General features: G+C 36.1%; 1 protein-coding gene across 1 annotated transcript; it reads right to left on the bottom strand.

The window, feature by feature from the left end:
• Positions 1–2907: 2907 nt before the first annotated feature.
• Positions 2908–12961, bottom strand: LOC139842026 (E3 ubiquitin-protein ligase PRT6-like). Its single transcript, XM_071832205.1, has 16 exons — positions 12800–12961; positions 11833–12325; positions 10980–11569; positions 9858–10897; positions 9622–9762; positions 9087–9330; positions 8291–9013; positions 7988–8185; positions 7214–7902; positions 7080–7131; positions 6478–6987; positions 6347–6433; positions 5362–6264; positions 5073–5254; positions 4307–4598; positions 2908–3167 (listed from the first exon to the last, which is right to left on the bottom strand). Exons 1-16 carry the CDS (start codon positions 12884–12886, stop codon positions 3090–3092), a joined length of 6309 nt encoding a protein of 2102 aa, XP_071688306.1. The 5' UTR covers positions 12887–12961; the 3' UTR covers positions 2908–3089.
• Positions 12962–13238: the final 277 nt, after the last annotated feature.

Genomic DNA, 13238 nt, shown 5'->3' with positions numbered 1-13238 from the left:
TTACACTTTTCGTGTTCAAGGCTTGAGCAAAAGATTAAAAATTGATGGTGGTATGGGTGATGGTGGTCGACAGTTTGGGAGAGGGAGGAGGAAGAAAGAAGTCGACTGGAATTGTGCTAGGGATTATGTCCAGTAGTCTTAGGTTAACTAGTATTTAGTTTAGGGCCCTAAATTCTAATCACTAGTAATTAAACAAGCCCAACACTAAAATTAAAGGGGTGGAGTAGGGTGGGTTCGCCGATTGGGCCCAATGGGGATATCCCGGGCTCTCGTTTTGCAAAAGCGTGTAATCGTGGCTCGTTTCAAGTGTCGTTTAAACGTACCGAAGGCCCGGAACGCTAAACCGATCGTTAAAACGCAACCAAACGTTTAATCTATTAAAAACCCAATAAATTAAATATTTACAAAAGTTAATAATTATTAAAATAATTATTAAAATAAACCCGAGCATTTCGTTGCTCAAAAAGTAGTTTTTGCAGTTATCCAAACCGTATCGTTTTTATCGTATTTCTTTATCCGAAATATATTTTCAAATTAATATTAACCTATATTAATTATCGTAACCCTCCAAGGATTAAGTATGTATTTAATGCACTTAAATACATAAAAAGTCAAGTAATCACCATTAAAACGATTAACAGACAGTTAATGGAAGTGACGGAATAAGCAGGGTTGTTACAATTCACTTAACGAACTTTCTAACGTCTGTTAGCGTCAGGACCACCCATGTAACATTGACCAGCCAAGTCAGGAAAAAAACATATGGACTTCACGTGAAACTTGGAGTAAAACACAGGGCCACTCAAGTAATTTTTTCTTACAATTATTAATATGTAAAATATATACTAGAAAATTCTTAGTGTTTAAATGTGTTTGGAATTATGTATTTGTATTACATTAGGTAGGTTAATATAATATAATATAATATAATATAATATAATATAATATAATATAATATAATATAATATAATATAATTTAATTTAATTTAATATAATATAATATAACATAACATAACATATCTAGCATATATTAACGTAATATAATATTCGAGTCTTAAACCGTATTTTATTTTTGAGTTGTGAATTGAGTATTGAAGATCCTACAGAAGTCCACACAATAAACCTTCGTAATAGCTTGAAGATGATATATTATTTGTTTTCTTAGATATTCTTCATCGCGCTAATTCGTATCTCTTAGTAATCATCTTGTATTATGTACGTATTCTTTTAAACGCATATTGATTCTGTCCAGGGGCGGATTTATGTGGGGACCGGGGGCGCCCGCCCCCAGTGGATTTCCAATTTTCGGTGTAAAAATTTTGGATTTTTCGACTTTGTTCCGGTGGATTTTTTTTTGTCCCAAAACCTTCAAATTTTTCCCCAAAACCTCCATAATTTGCCTAAAAAAATTCCATTTTTCCCCAAAACCTTCATATTTTGCCCAGAAAAAATTGCTACGGTTTTAAATTTTTTTTTGCCCCCGGTGAAAAAAAATCTTGGATCCGCCACTGAATCTGTCGATCATCTCGATTTCCTCCTTGCAAAAAATTCTATAAGCTTGTTCTTCGATAAATAATGGAGCTTTTATGATCGATTCTTGTTATTTGTCAGATTCAATTGATGTCTCCTATCTTTGTTGAATACACTTTCAACAACTTTTTTTTTACAGTAGTTAAATAATCTTGATTATGTGCGACATCCGGTGCAAAGTTTATTAAGATTTCCTCTTCAAGTAATTTCAAATTGTTGTACCGACTGAAATTAAAACAATCTTCAGCCTCAACATCTTTCAACGCATACTCATCCACCTTTCCCTTTCCCTTGTCCCCCTCCTTTTCTTAACAAACATGAATTCATAAAAATTATCTTTATTGTTCAGAGTTGCTTCTATGATTTCTTGCTTAGGGTGCGTTTGTTTAACTATTAATGGAATGGTTCAGCACTGAATGTTGAACCGTTCAGCACTGAATGCTGAACCGTTCAGCATTCAGTGCGTTTGTTTCTGACCTCTGAATGACATATGGTGCTGAATGGTTCAGAATTAAGCTCTGAACCATTCAGAGCAGAAACACTCTCTTAACCATTAAGAGCCTAAATTTTCTGTAATATTGTCGTGAAATCATATCCCCTAATCACTTAACTAACAAGTATATTAAATTTTTTATTAATGTAACATGTTAATAAGGTAGTTTTACTCGGTTCATATCGTTCGTTCTAAATGATTATCAAACAGCTTATTTTCATTCAGAGCAAACTTTATTCAGAGGCTCTGAACCATTCAGATTATGAACCATTCAGCACTAAATTAATCAGTTTTATCAAACGCACCCTTAAACTCTTCAAACTTAATATTGGATGCATTAGCACATTGTCCAGGAAACATAGCCGTAAATATCTTAAATTCTTCATAATCCTATGGAATTATCATAATTTTCGTACCAACAATGCTCACCATCTCAAATTAGAGACCCAGTCGAGGCTCCATACAAATTATCCCATCTCTTTAACATTTCCCCCCACAGGCAAAGAAGTTGAATCCCCTGGTCTGTCAGTGGTGGTCTGATTTACATTTGATTTATTTACAATAATTTGAAACCAAACTTAGGTTCTTTATCATTAGATCTCTTTCAATAACACAAAAAGTGTCTTGTACTATTATTGAAACTGGATAAAGCTTGTCGAATGTTTATTTCTATCATTTTGATAGATTTTTTCAATTTTTTAGAAAGTTCCTTAGTTGTATCCCGTTTCTTGTTTTTTCGCCAAGAATAAATATATAACGTAGCATGTATGTTAATCCTCCTACAGAAAGGCCTCACTCTGTCCCCGGAGGGAATAAAAAAAAAATTCTAGAAATTCTATGAAGCATGAAGAAAAAGAAAAAAAAAAACTTTTGAAGTTGGCATTTGCAGAGAAGAAAAGACAGCTACAACATCATCATATGCATATGCACCATTAAATCATACATTCAAAGTTCATAGTTGCATAACCTTGACTTAAACTTTCGCTTTTTGTGCACTTCGCTAACCAAAACAAAAGCTTTAAAAGTCCAATTATGTCTCATATACCGGAACACAAGAGCTATTGTTTCACAAGGTTCGAGCTACTCTCTCATACAAGTCACGTGGCCAATTGCGATTCAAATTGTTCGCAAGGAAATTAGCAATCTGCACCAGAAAAATATCCATACAAAATGTTAAAAGATAACAGTAGAAGAGTCGTGATGCCAAGTTATATAATAAGATGATCCCCCTCCTAAATAAAATCCATAATATATTTATATTTTTAATATTATTATATATATATATATATATATGTTGAAATTGAAATTGAATGAATTGAATAAGAGGTTGTATTATCTATTCGCTTACTTAATCATGGATTGATCACGTTATGCTTGATTAACAAACGAGCCAACCAGATCTTGAATATTACAGTTAAAAGGGAACCTAAGGGTCGGAGTTGTCCAAACTAGATTTTACACATACATCATAAATTGCTTTATTCAGATATATTTTTTACTGCAATAATATAGTTTTTGTAACCCAATAAAATAAAACGATTAAGCGTTGAATGGTTTAAAGTTGAATGATTCAAAGGTTTCAAATGAACTTTGTTCTAAGTGTTTGATAATCATTCTGAATAAACTCTACAAAATGATGTAAAATTAATGTTTTAAGCTTTTAAATGAATAAATAAAAGAATATAACTGTTTGATAAGTGTTTTGGACATTACTTAAAAAGCATATTTAAGGAAATGAAGGTGCTCAATAGTTCAGAGAATTTGAACTCTAAATGGTTCAGCACAGATTGCTGAACAGTTCAACATTATCTGTCTGTCGTTCAGATGACAGTAACAAATACACTGAATGTTGAACGGTTAGCATTCGGTAATGAACCATTCAATTAAGAGACAACCATACACACCCTAAGTGGTTTGAGTTCTAGACATCCATACTAATAAACTAAGAATATGTTGAGCGAAGAAACGTCATTAGCAGTTGTTTTCTTTCTTTTTTTTTTTCTTTTTTTTCCTTTGCACTTACAGCTACCATTTCCTAGTTTGGTTAGACAAACTGGACTATCATAGTTTCCCACTAGGCATTAGCAGTTGTTACAATCAGATAGTAAGATATCTTATGGTTAATGGTCTACATATTATCTTAGCCTCATCTTGTTAAGAAACAATTTAGCCATTTAACAGTAGTCATAGACTTCTACTAGTGCTAACATGCGTTCTAGTTAAAACTTTGTAAATTTAAGAACTAAATGAGGAATGATTTATATCTCACAACTACAACCATACCTTGGTTTTCAATGCACGGAGAGACCCATCTGAATCTCTGACATTGTCTATACACTGAAGAGAGACTTTAAGAAGGTCTGGAACACAAGCTTGGACGTAGGGGGACAAGTTTTGGAACATGTCCGTCGCCGTATCAGGGGCTCGGGGATCGAAAGGAAGAAAGGGAAGCTTGGCCAACTCCCTTAGAGCATCTAAATAATGGTCTTGCCTGGCCAATTTATGGATGGACAAAATTGTCTCAAGCTGTCTTAACAAGGTTTCTTGTTCTAACACATGTTCTCTCTCTTGAAGACTGCACAATGACACGTTTGCAATTCATCAGATAACTTAAAGATGAGACAAATGAACAAGTCAGCAAGAAATATAACAAATTCATCAAATGCATAACTTAAATAAATCAGAACATTAGGCCGAACGAATTGTAAGTCACCCAAATACTAACAGCCTCCTACATCATTAAGTAGATTACTATTATTGTAACTAGCAATACTTTGTGATCATTTTCAATACAATAACTATCTAACGTATGTTAGTTTCAACCCGAACTGTTAACCAATGCTCACGACCCGCCCATTCTGCCACCTTTAAATTAATGGTTTCTGATAAATTGGACTACAAGAATAGCAGATTCACAATATATACAAATGGAAGTCAATGATGCGCGGAAAGAGGCTGAAAAACAGTAAAATAAATAACATCACTACGCTTTTGCTGCAAAGTATCAAATTCATAAAAGCCTATTATCACAATCAGGTGAAAATTTCACCTGACATTCTGATGGTATTTAAACGTCTCCAGCAACTCATTTCCAGAATGAACAAGCCCGGATGTCCGACTCTCACCATCCAGTCTACCACGTGATAAAGAACATATAGCTTCAGATAGACTCATGTTTATGGTATTCAGCGCAGCTGAATATGCCCCAATTCTCTTATGTATTTCTATAGACTGTTTTGAAAATGAAACATTAGCATATAAAACACATCCTTACACTGACAGATGAAATAAACAACTAAAACTGATTCTAGATTAATAGAAAAAGAATGAAATTTTACTTTGTCGTTTAGCCCTGCTTCCTGACACTGACGAGCAGCTTCAAGCAGAAACTGGTGCCTTTCTTTTCGATCATTCATAAACCGCCCCAACTCACCTTCTTCTCCAGCCCCTCTTGGCCCAAGTAACAGAATTATTCCACCTTCACGCAATAATATCTCCATAAGAAGCTGCTGCATCATCAACGTCCGCTGCCGTTGCTGATCTACATTCCCTCTCCCGGACCAAGACACCTGTCCACCGCCCACTGTGATGGCAGCTTGGGCATAATATTCCAATGCCATCGAAAGATTATTGTGCCGCAAGTACAGTAAACCGTACTGTCTTATAATACTAGCTGGCTCAGCAAAGGCATCCATTACCCCTAACTTGTGACCTGTCCCACCGACATTGGATAAAACACCATGGTCTGCCAGCACAATCGCTATATGTGCAGCATCTATGTTGTATCCATCATCTCCAATATCCTTAGACAGATATAAGACAGCTGGCACCAACTGTATGCTCAACAGCAGCACATAAGGATATACTAACGGGTCTTTCCCATATTTTGTATAATAAGAAGGTTCAAATTTGTTTAAGTAAGCCTGCAAGTCATCCAAATTGTAGGGTGTTAATCCTTCGTTTAAATCAACAGAATTTGGTCTGTCATTAGAGTCTCGAACAGCGCATAGCTTGAACCACAAGAAATCCTCTATGGTGTTAAAGAGTGTAGGTTGTTCCCTAAGTAATCGATCGATCTGCCTGCGGGACCCGGATATGAGTGCATATAGCAGTAACTTTTTCTTGTCAAATGTACCCCTGCCTGCTCGATCACCCATTCTTAACATTTTTTCACATTCGCCTGCTGCAATAGAAGCAGTCTCCCCTGATACCATACCTCCATTGGTGATCCATTCAGCCAGCTGTCAAGATAAGAATAAAATAAGTAGGGGTCGTTTAAAAACATACATAAATACATATATGTACACCGAATAATATCAGTACCTGTGATGCAAACTGGTGAGAAACACGAGATCGGAAAGCAACATCCCTTGCTTCATCGTAATACCCAGTTCTTAAACAGAAATATATCTGTTCATCAGGAAAAAGTAATAGATTAAACAATAAACCCAAACAAATAAATATATATCTGATCTGATACTGTTGACAATTTTTAGCAATAATGACAAAATAAACCCACTGGAAGACCTTAATTCTTCATACAAAGCACTAGTGCAAAAATTGGTAGCTGAAGAAGTTTTTTCAGATCGAGCAGCAATTTCTGTAGATATAAGGGAATACTTAAGTGTATCCCACATAATCGTTGAGTCACGTAACCGATTTGATCCCGAAACTTTATCATTTTCTGGGAAATACATTTCACGTAGTAAACGAACCGCGGATTCAAGATTTGTGCCTATTCCTCCCTTCCGCTGCACCGGGAAAGATTTGAGCAGCTCACTCCTAGAAACATCAGCCGCAGCGTGCAAAAGAGAGAGTGACTGTCTAAGGAGAAAAACGTCAATGGTATCTGAAGAAAACGAACTGGGACTTTTCGATAACCCACTGCCCTTCATTCCTTCTTTAGGTATATCAGGTAAAACAGAATTTGCAAGTCCACGACAAACAGGGCACAAAAACTCCCCCTGAACAAACAGATGAAAAGAAGTAAGAAGGTATTTTAAAAAAAACAAAAAAAAAACAAAAAAAAAAAATGCAGCAGGAAACAAACACATACCTGGTCTGGATCCACGATATGTCCTCCTTCAAAATCAAGTCTTCTTGTGTATCTACAGATAATGTTTCCAATTAAATATTACAACAACATGATCCTAACATAATAGTAATGATTAAATATTTGATCGATCTTACCTTTCCTTCAGTGACCGCAGATAACGATCAAGGCAGACCTGATGCACAGCATGCCCACATGATGAAACGTAAATCCCATTGCAATCAGAAGGTCCAAACCCATCATATGGAAGCTGTGAATTCACTGAGCTAGTCTGTGCCTTACTGCGGGACCCACCAGTTTCCGAGGGCGACGGGGTATTCAAAATTTCATCAGATAGTGAGGCGATGTACTTTCCGAGCAAAAGGGGTTCATTTGAATTAACACTCAGATGTGAACTAGATCCAGCAGCAGTAAAATCATCTGCCTTCGTTAAAACATCTGGCTGCAGCATATCACTTTCCATAATGTCCAGAATCTGTGTGTACATATTTTCTTCAAATGCAATAACATCACCCAAAGATATGGTTGGTTGATTATTGTCATGTAAAGTTTGAGGAACATGTATATGTTTCAGAGATGGGAAGCGGATTTTGATGAATTCCAGGAACGCATCAACCTCGTTTGGTTGACCGGTGGAAGCGAATTCATTAATCGCATTTTGAACTAACTCCATTAAGTCAGATGATGATGTTATTGTTTCTGAACTGCTTGACGATTCGATATTCGATGTGCCCTCACTAGTAGAGACTTGCTCCTTCCCAGATCTATTAACTTGTTTATTCCATGACGGTGGACCTTTATCAAGTAAACTCACAACCTTGGATTTCTAATATCAAGATAAAAAAATTAATAAACAATTTTTACAAAATAAATATAAAATAACAGTAGAAACAATATATGGGATAACTAACCTGAAGAAGAATTAAAAAAGACACTGGAGACTTTGAACTGGCATCATGACAAAGAGAGCAGACTACATGCTCAGGTTCATCTAAATCATTTGCAACGTCGGATATATTTTCTTCAACATCATTTAAATCAACTAAGCCAGTGTCTATTGTTGAGTTTATGCTCTCCATGAATTTGGATTGCTGTGCTTTCATTTTTTCCTGCATTTAAGATATTAAGATATATATTATAATACAAAAAATATATTCATATTGGTAGTATACATTAGAGAACAGATACAAAAACAGCAAATGAACAGAGCTGACCATTATTGCAGCTTGTCTCTCACGTGCTTTAGCCTTTCGTTTATCACTATCAGAAATGGAAGTATTGTTATCAGTATTATTATCACTAGTCGGCTTAGAACCAGATAGCTGATTAACAACTTCAGGTGATAGTGTTAGCAGTTTTTCAAGGCATCCAGAGTCCAATTTTGCAAATTTCTGAAGAAGACCCTTGATCAAAAACGAGAGGTCAAACCCGCCGTTTTCCACAGAATCGTAAACGTTTTCTTTTTGATTTATCCTCATCAACGAAACAAGAAGAGATAATAAGCTTTGATTGTCGTATCCATTGTATAACCCAGCGGACACTTCTTCACCGGCAAAGGCTAAAAGAGGGATAGAATTATCATTATCAGTATCACCAGATTCGATCTGCACTTGACAAATGTCCAATGCTAGTGATAACAAGTGCAATGCTGTTATAAGAACACCATCGGGAGCACGTGATGTCATCAGCTTATCGGTAAAAAGTGCGTAAAATAGTACAGCTCGGATGAGTTGTAGAACTGTTTTACACGTGGCCAATTTAGCTAACCCGTTAAGTGGGGGATAAATTTTAGTCCATTTCGGAAGCTGATTGGTCAATGCAGACACTTGACAAAAACGCAAGTATCTTTCTTCTGCAACTTGCAAATCCCGTGAGTTCCAGCGAGGATGATACAAATCTAATTCTTTCCAGTATTCCAAACGTAATTTGTACATACCCTATAAAACAATGGATTATTATATTTAGTACATCAAATGCCATTATAAATATGTTAATCTCATAAACAGTTACCTGTTTAATCCCGGATGGATAAGAGTACTCAGCTACAGTATCCAAAATCTGATGGAATTGGTCAACTTTGGAAAGGTCACGAGGCAGGGACTTAACTAATTGACTATGAGTAGCGTTTCCAGTTGATAACTTATAAACTAACTCACGCTGCAGACATTGAGCTTTAGTTAATCCACAAAATCGCCTTTCTTTAACTATCTGTATGATTAGATTTAACATTTCTTGCACTAAAACCGCTTCATACCTGAAAATATCATTCATAATTGTGTTACATTATAACCTAAACGGATTAAGTATCTTCACCTGGGGCAAACAATTCGGCAAAAGTCTTAAGATCAATAGGTACATCCTATACACTAAACATGTAAAAAAGAACAAAACTTAATAAAATCAAAGGGGAAAAATGTGTATACAAAAGTTTACAAAGGTCTTTAATCACCACATTAAGTTACTATAAAAAACATCAAATACAACACAGTACACAAACAAAACCCAAATAGATATACAACTAAAGAGTTTACAAAAAGATACGTACTCATCATCTCTTTCCAGATTCAGGGAAAGGTACGTTGATAGACCAAAACGTTCTATGATTCTAGCAATATAAAGATCTGGTGGAGCTAAGGCAGCACAACACTGTAGAAGAAATAAATCGAGCTCCAAACCCTGCTCAGACCTGCAATGAAAATAACAGAGAAAAGTAATAAAAATGAAAAAATTTAATCTTATAAGAAGCTTCTATCAGATCATATTCAAAACTATTCTGCCTACCAGCGAACCGAACGATACCACTCATAAGATAGTATAGCAGCATCACCGTTTTTCCGCCACATACCAGCATGAACTTGACTACAAAAAACCCTAATACGCAGAGGATGTTCCATAACAAAAGCAGAGAATCCATGTGGATGGCAACCAGCTAACAATTGGCCAAAAAAATCACCATATTTGGTTGATGAATCACCATAAAACCTTTTCAATGCTTTTTGTAAAACCAATGAGAGTAAACGATGCAATGGAATGTGTACCGATATCTCCTGTGAACTGACATCATATTCAAATTTTGGCCAATCTGCCAACTTCAGAACCTCTAATTCGTTTGCGTGATCTTCTCCTTCCAGTGGATGATCGCCAGAACCTGCAGAAATGATGTCATTTGACCCGTTCAAACGTTGATGAGCACCGAAACTTGCAGAAATAGCTTTTCCCTTTCTAAACTTAGAAAGTTTTCTCTTTAAATGAAAGAAATTACTACCAGAAGCATTGGTTGATCTTGAATTAAAGGGACTGAAAAGAGCTCCTGATGTATTGTCGACTTTCAACCAACCTCCAATAGCTTTTAAACACTCGAACATTAACCACGAAATTGAAGCCAGGACTGCATCACTATCAGCATTATTCGATGAAATACCCCGCGCATTAACACCAGACACAGAGCTTTCTTGTGAAAGTCTGCCCACTTTTGCATGTCTTACACCATCTTGTTCATCGAAATCCTGCTTATTCATAGAGGAAGATGATTCATCTTCTGTTGAAAATGCTCCAGCCACTAATAAAGCATGAATATTTGCAATAGAGTGACCAAAAACAAAAGGCAGATGCATGTTCTCGTTTTCTTCTTCTATATGAATATTCGTTTCTCGCTTTTGCGGGCTCATTCCCTGCACAAAGGCCAACAGTTTCATCCATTTTCTTGAAATGTCACGTCGTTCACTAGTCATGTATTTTGGTATTGTCGAATGGCTCATGACAAATCGGATATCTTCTACCACACGATGAGTAGTTTCGTACAAGTTTCCCCATTTTGAAACCTGAAGACAAAGTATTAATGCAACACAAAGATTGAAAAGTACATATAATTATAACAAATATATTAGTGGAAGTTTAATATACCAGTAGTCGATTATCTTGGGAACAACAACTGATTATACTGCATAAACATTGCAACAGTATGGCCAATAGATCCATTTCCTTAACGAGACGGGGTGTCAGAGTAGGGACGGTAAAAATTTGTACTGAAAACGTCGGCAGTAGTGAATACTTTCTAAAAACAGAATCCTTACACTCTTTTACAGCTTCATTTATAACCATTGGATAATAATTTAAAAAAGCCTTTGCAAACTCATACTTAAAGAAAGGGTCACTTAGCCATTTCAAAAGCAACTCCTGAAGCTTCCGAACTTCAGGAACCAAAAACATCTCTGCCATTACAAGAAATTCCAATAGATCGTCTATCATGCATAATCTTCCCGAAACAAAACTGAGCAAACTTTCACTGCATTTACCAAATTCCAAAAGTAATCCCACCACCGTTGATGGTACCACGTCAGCAACCTTTTTAGGTTGTGCAGCAGTATCATCAGTTGAAGGCTCAATTTGATGCATACTCTCTGCATATATTAATTTTTTATTCCACCAAACAAGAAGGCAATCCAAAACGGGACCTAAGATCTTTGCGACATCTTCTTGAAGTGGTTGTATTTAGGAGTGAAAAAAAGGTTATCATGGTGAGGAACCTTTAACCCCATGCACCCTTTGGATGCCAACTGTACGCGGGTCAGCACAGCCCCGGGCAAGTGTGGTCGGAACCAACCCCTGTCTCAGCGCCTAATACAACTGGTGGCCGAACCGAGATTCGAACCTTCGCCATTTAGGAGTGAATTGCCAATTGACTAGGTCAACTGAGCATTTGCGGGGCACCCTGGCCACCCAGGCTATGCCCGGATGGTTTGAAGTGGTTGTATTTGTTCGGCTCCTTTATGTTTAGAACAAAATCCAGTACGTTTCCATGCTGTCACGTCCCCACAATCACAGCATCCACCACCGGTGTATATAATAGAATAATCATGATCTTTATGGTTACCGTTTTGAAAACATGGAACACAAATCGCACAAGTGGGATCATGTTCACATGTTCGACATCGGTAAGCTATATCATTGTTGCCCCATACAGACCCACAAACACCACGTTGCCCAATATTCATGAACGCCAGTCGTTGTAGCACGTGACTAGGATCACCTTCGAACATTAACCACTGCAACCAAACCATGCTTTCGTGTAGTATATCTTCAATGGTAGGGTTTGCTTGTGGTTTCATGGCAGCCTCCATTTCAGTATCAGTTGGCAAAATTGCATTGACTACATGTTGTAGTCGTGACTTGTGCTCTTTGATATATGTGATTATCCCCAACTGCAGATGCTCCAGGTACTCTTCAGGCACGTTTATCAAGACAAGCCTCTGTTATAAAAAAAAAGAAAATAAACATGATGTACACTTAAAAAATTTGTTCTCTGGTAAAACAAAAAAACTGAAATCATTTAGCATCAAAAGACAATACTCACCTATATTTCCAGTGTCAATATGAGTACAGTTAAACCTAAAAACCTAATTTTGACATTTTTAGTCAAATATATGATCACCAAACTACCTCTAAACCATAATTAGTCAACAAAGGAGGGTAAAAATTTAAACTATACTATCCATTAACTAAAACTCAAACTATATCAGTAATCAATCACACAAAACAAAGTAAAAACTAAACCTAGATACACTAATCATCGTAACACCAGCAACAAATTCCCCAATTTATTGACACATTCACAAAAATTACTGTGTATTATAATAATTGTTAACAATGCCCTAAATTCGGTACAGAACTTAGGAGAAAATATTAAAAAAAATCATATCATAGACACGTGATATATGCAGTACCTTAAGTATACGATCTTTTGGGGAAAGATAATGCAAATTAGGTTCAGATGATGATGATGAAGATGAATCAATCTCCATATCGTTCATGAATAATTGAAGAAACCAATCGGCGAAATAACAGTGGCCGATTTCACGACTGTAACGCCCCAGGGTTAGAACACTCTATTGTGATTAGGGATGGCAATGATCGGATATGGATTGAGGCATATCCATTTATTTTTTTTACTTTTCATTCATCCATATCCATATACGTCGGGTGAAGCGGGTTAATGAATAATTATCCATATCCGTTTAAATTTATTTTATTTTTAACAATTATAAGCGGTGGTTCACTATATACGATCAAAAGTAATATTTTTAATAGTTTATGCGACCGAAAGTCACATTTTACTAATCTATATAACAAATATTCAATAGATAACCTATTAAACGTGTAAAG

The sequence above is a fragment of the Rutidosis leptorrhynchoides genome, chromosome 1, assembly GCF_046630445.1.
Source record: "Rutidosis leptorrhynchoides isolate AG116_Rl617_1_P2 chromosome 1, CSIRO_AGI_Rlap_v1, whole genome shotgun sequence".
NCBI classification, from domain to species: Eukaryota; Viridiplantae; Streptophyta; class Magnoliopsida; order Asterales; family Asteraceae; genus Rutidosis; species Rutidosis leptorrhynchoides.
The sequence above is the reverse complement of the archived record's forward strand: the minus strand, read 5'-3'. Positions and strand labels throughout refer to the sequence as shown.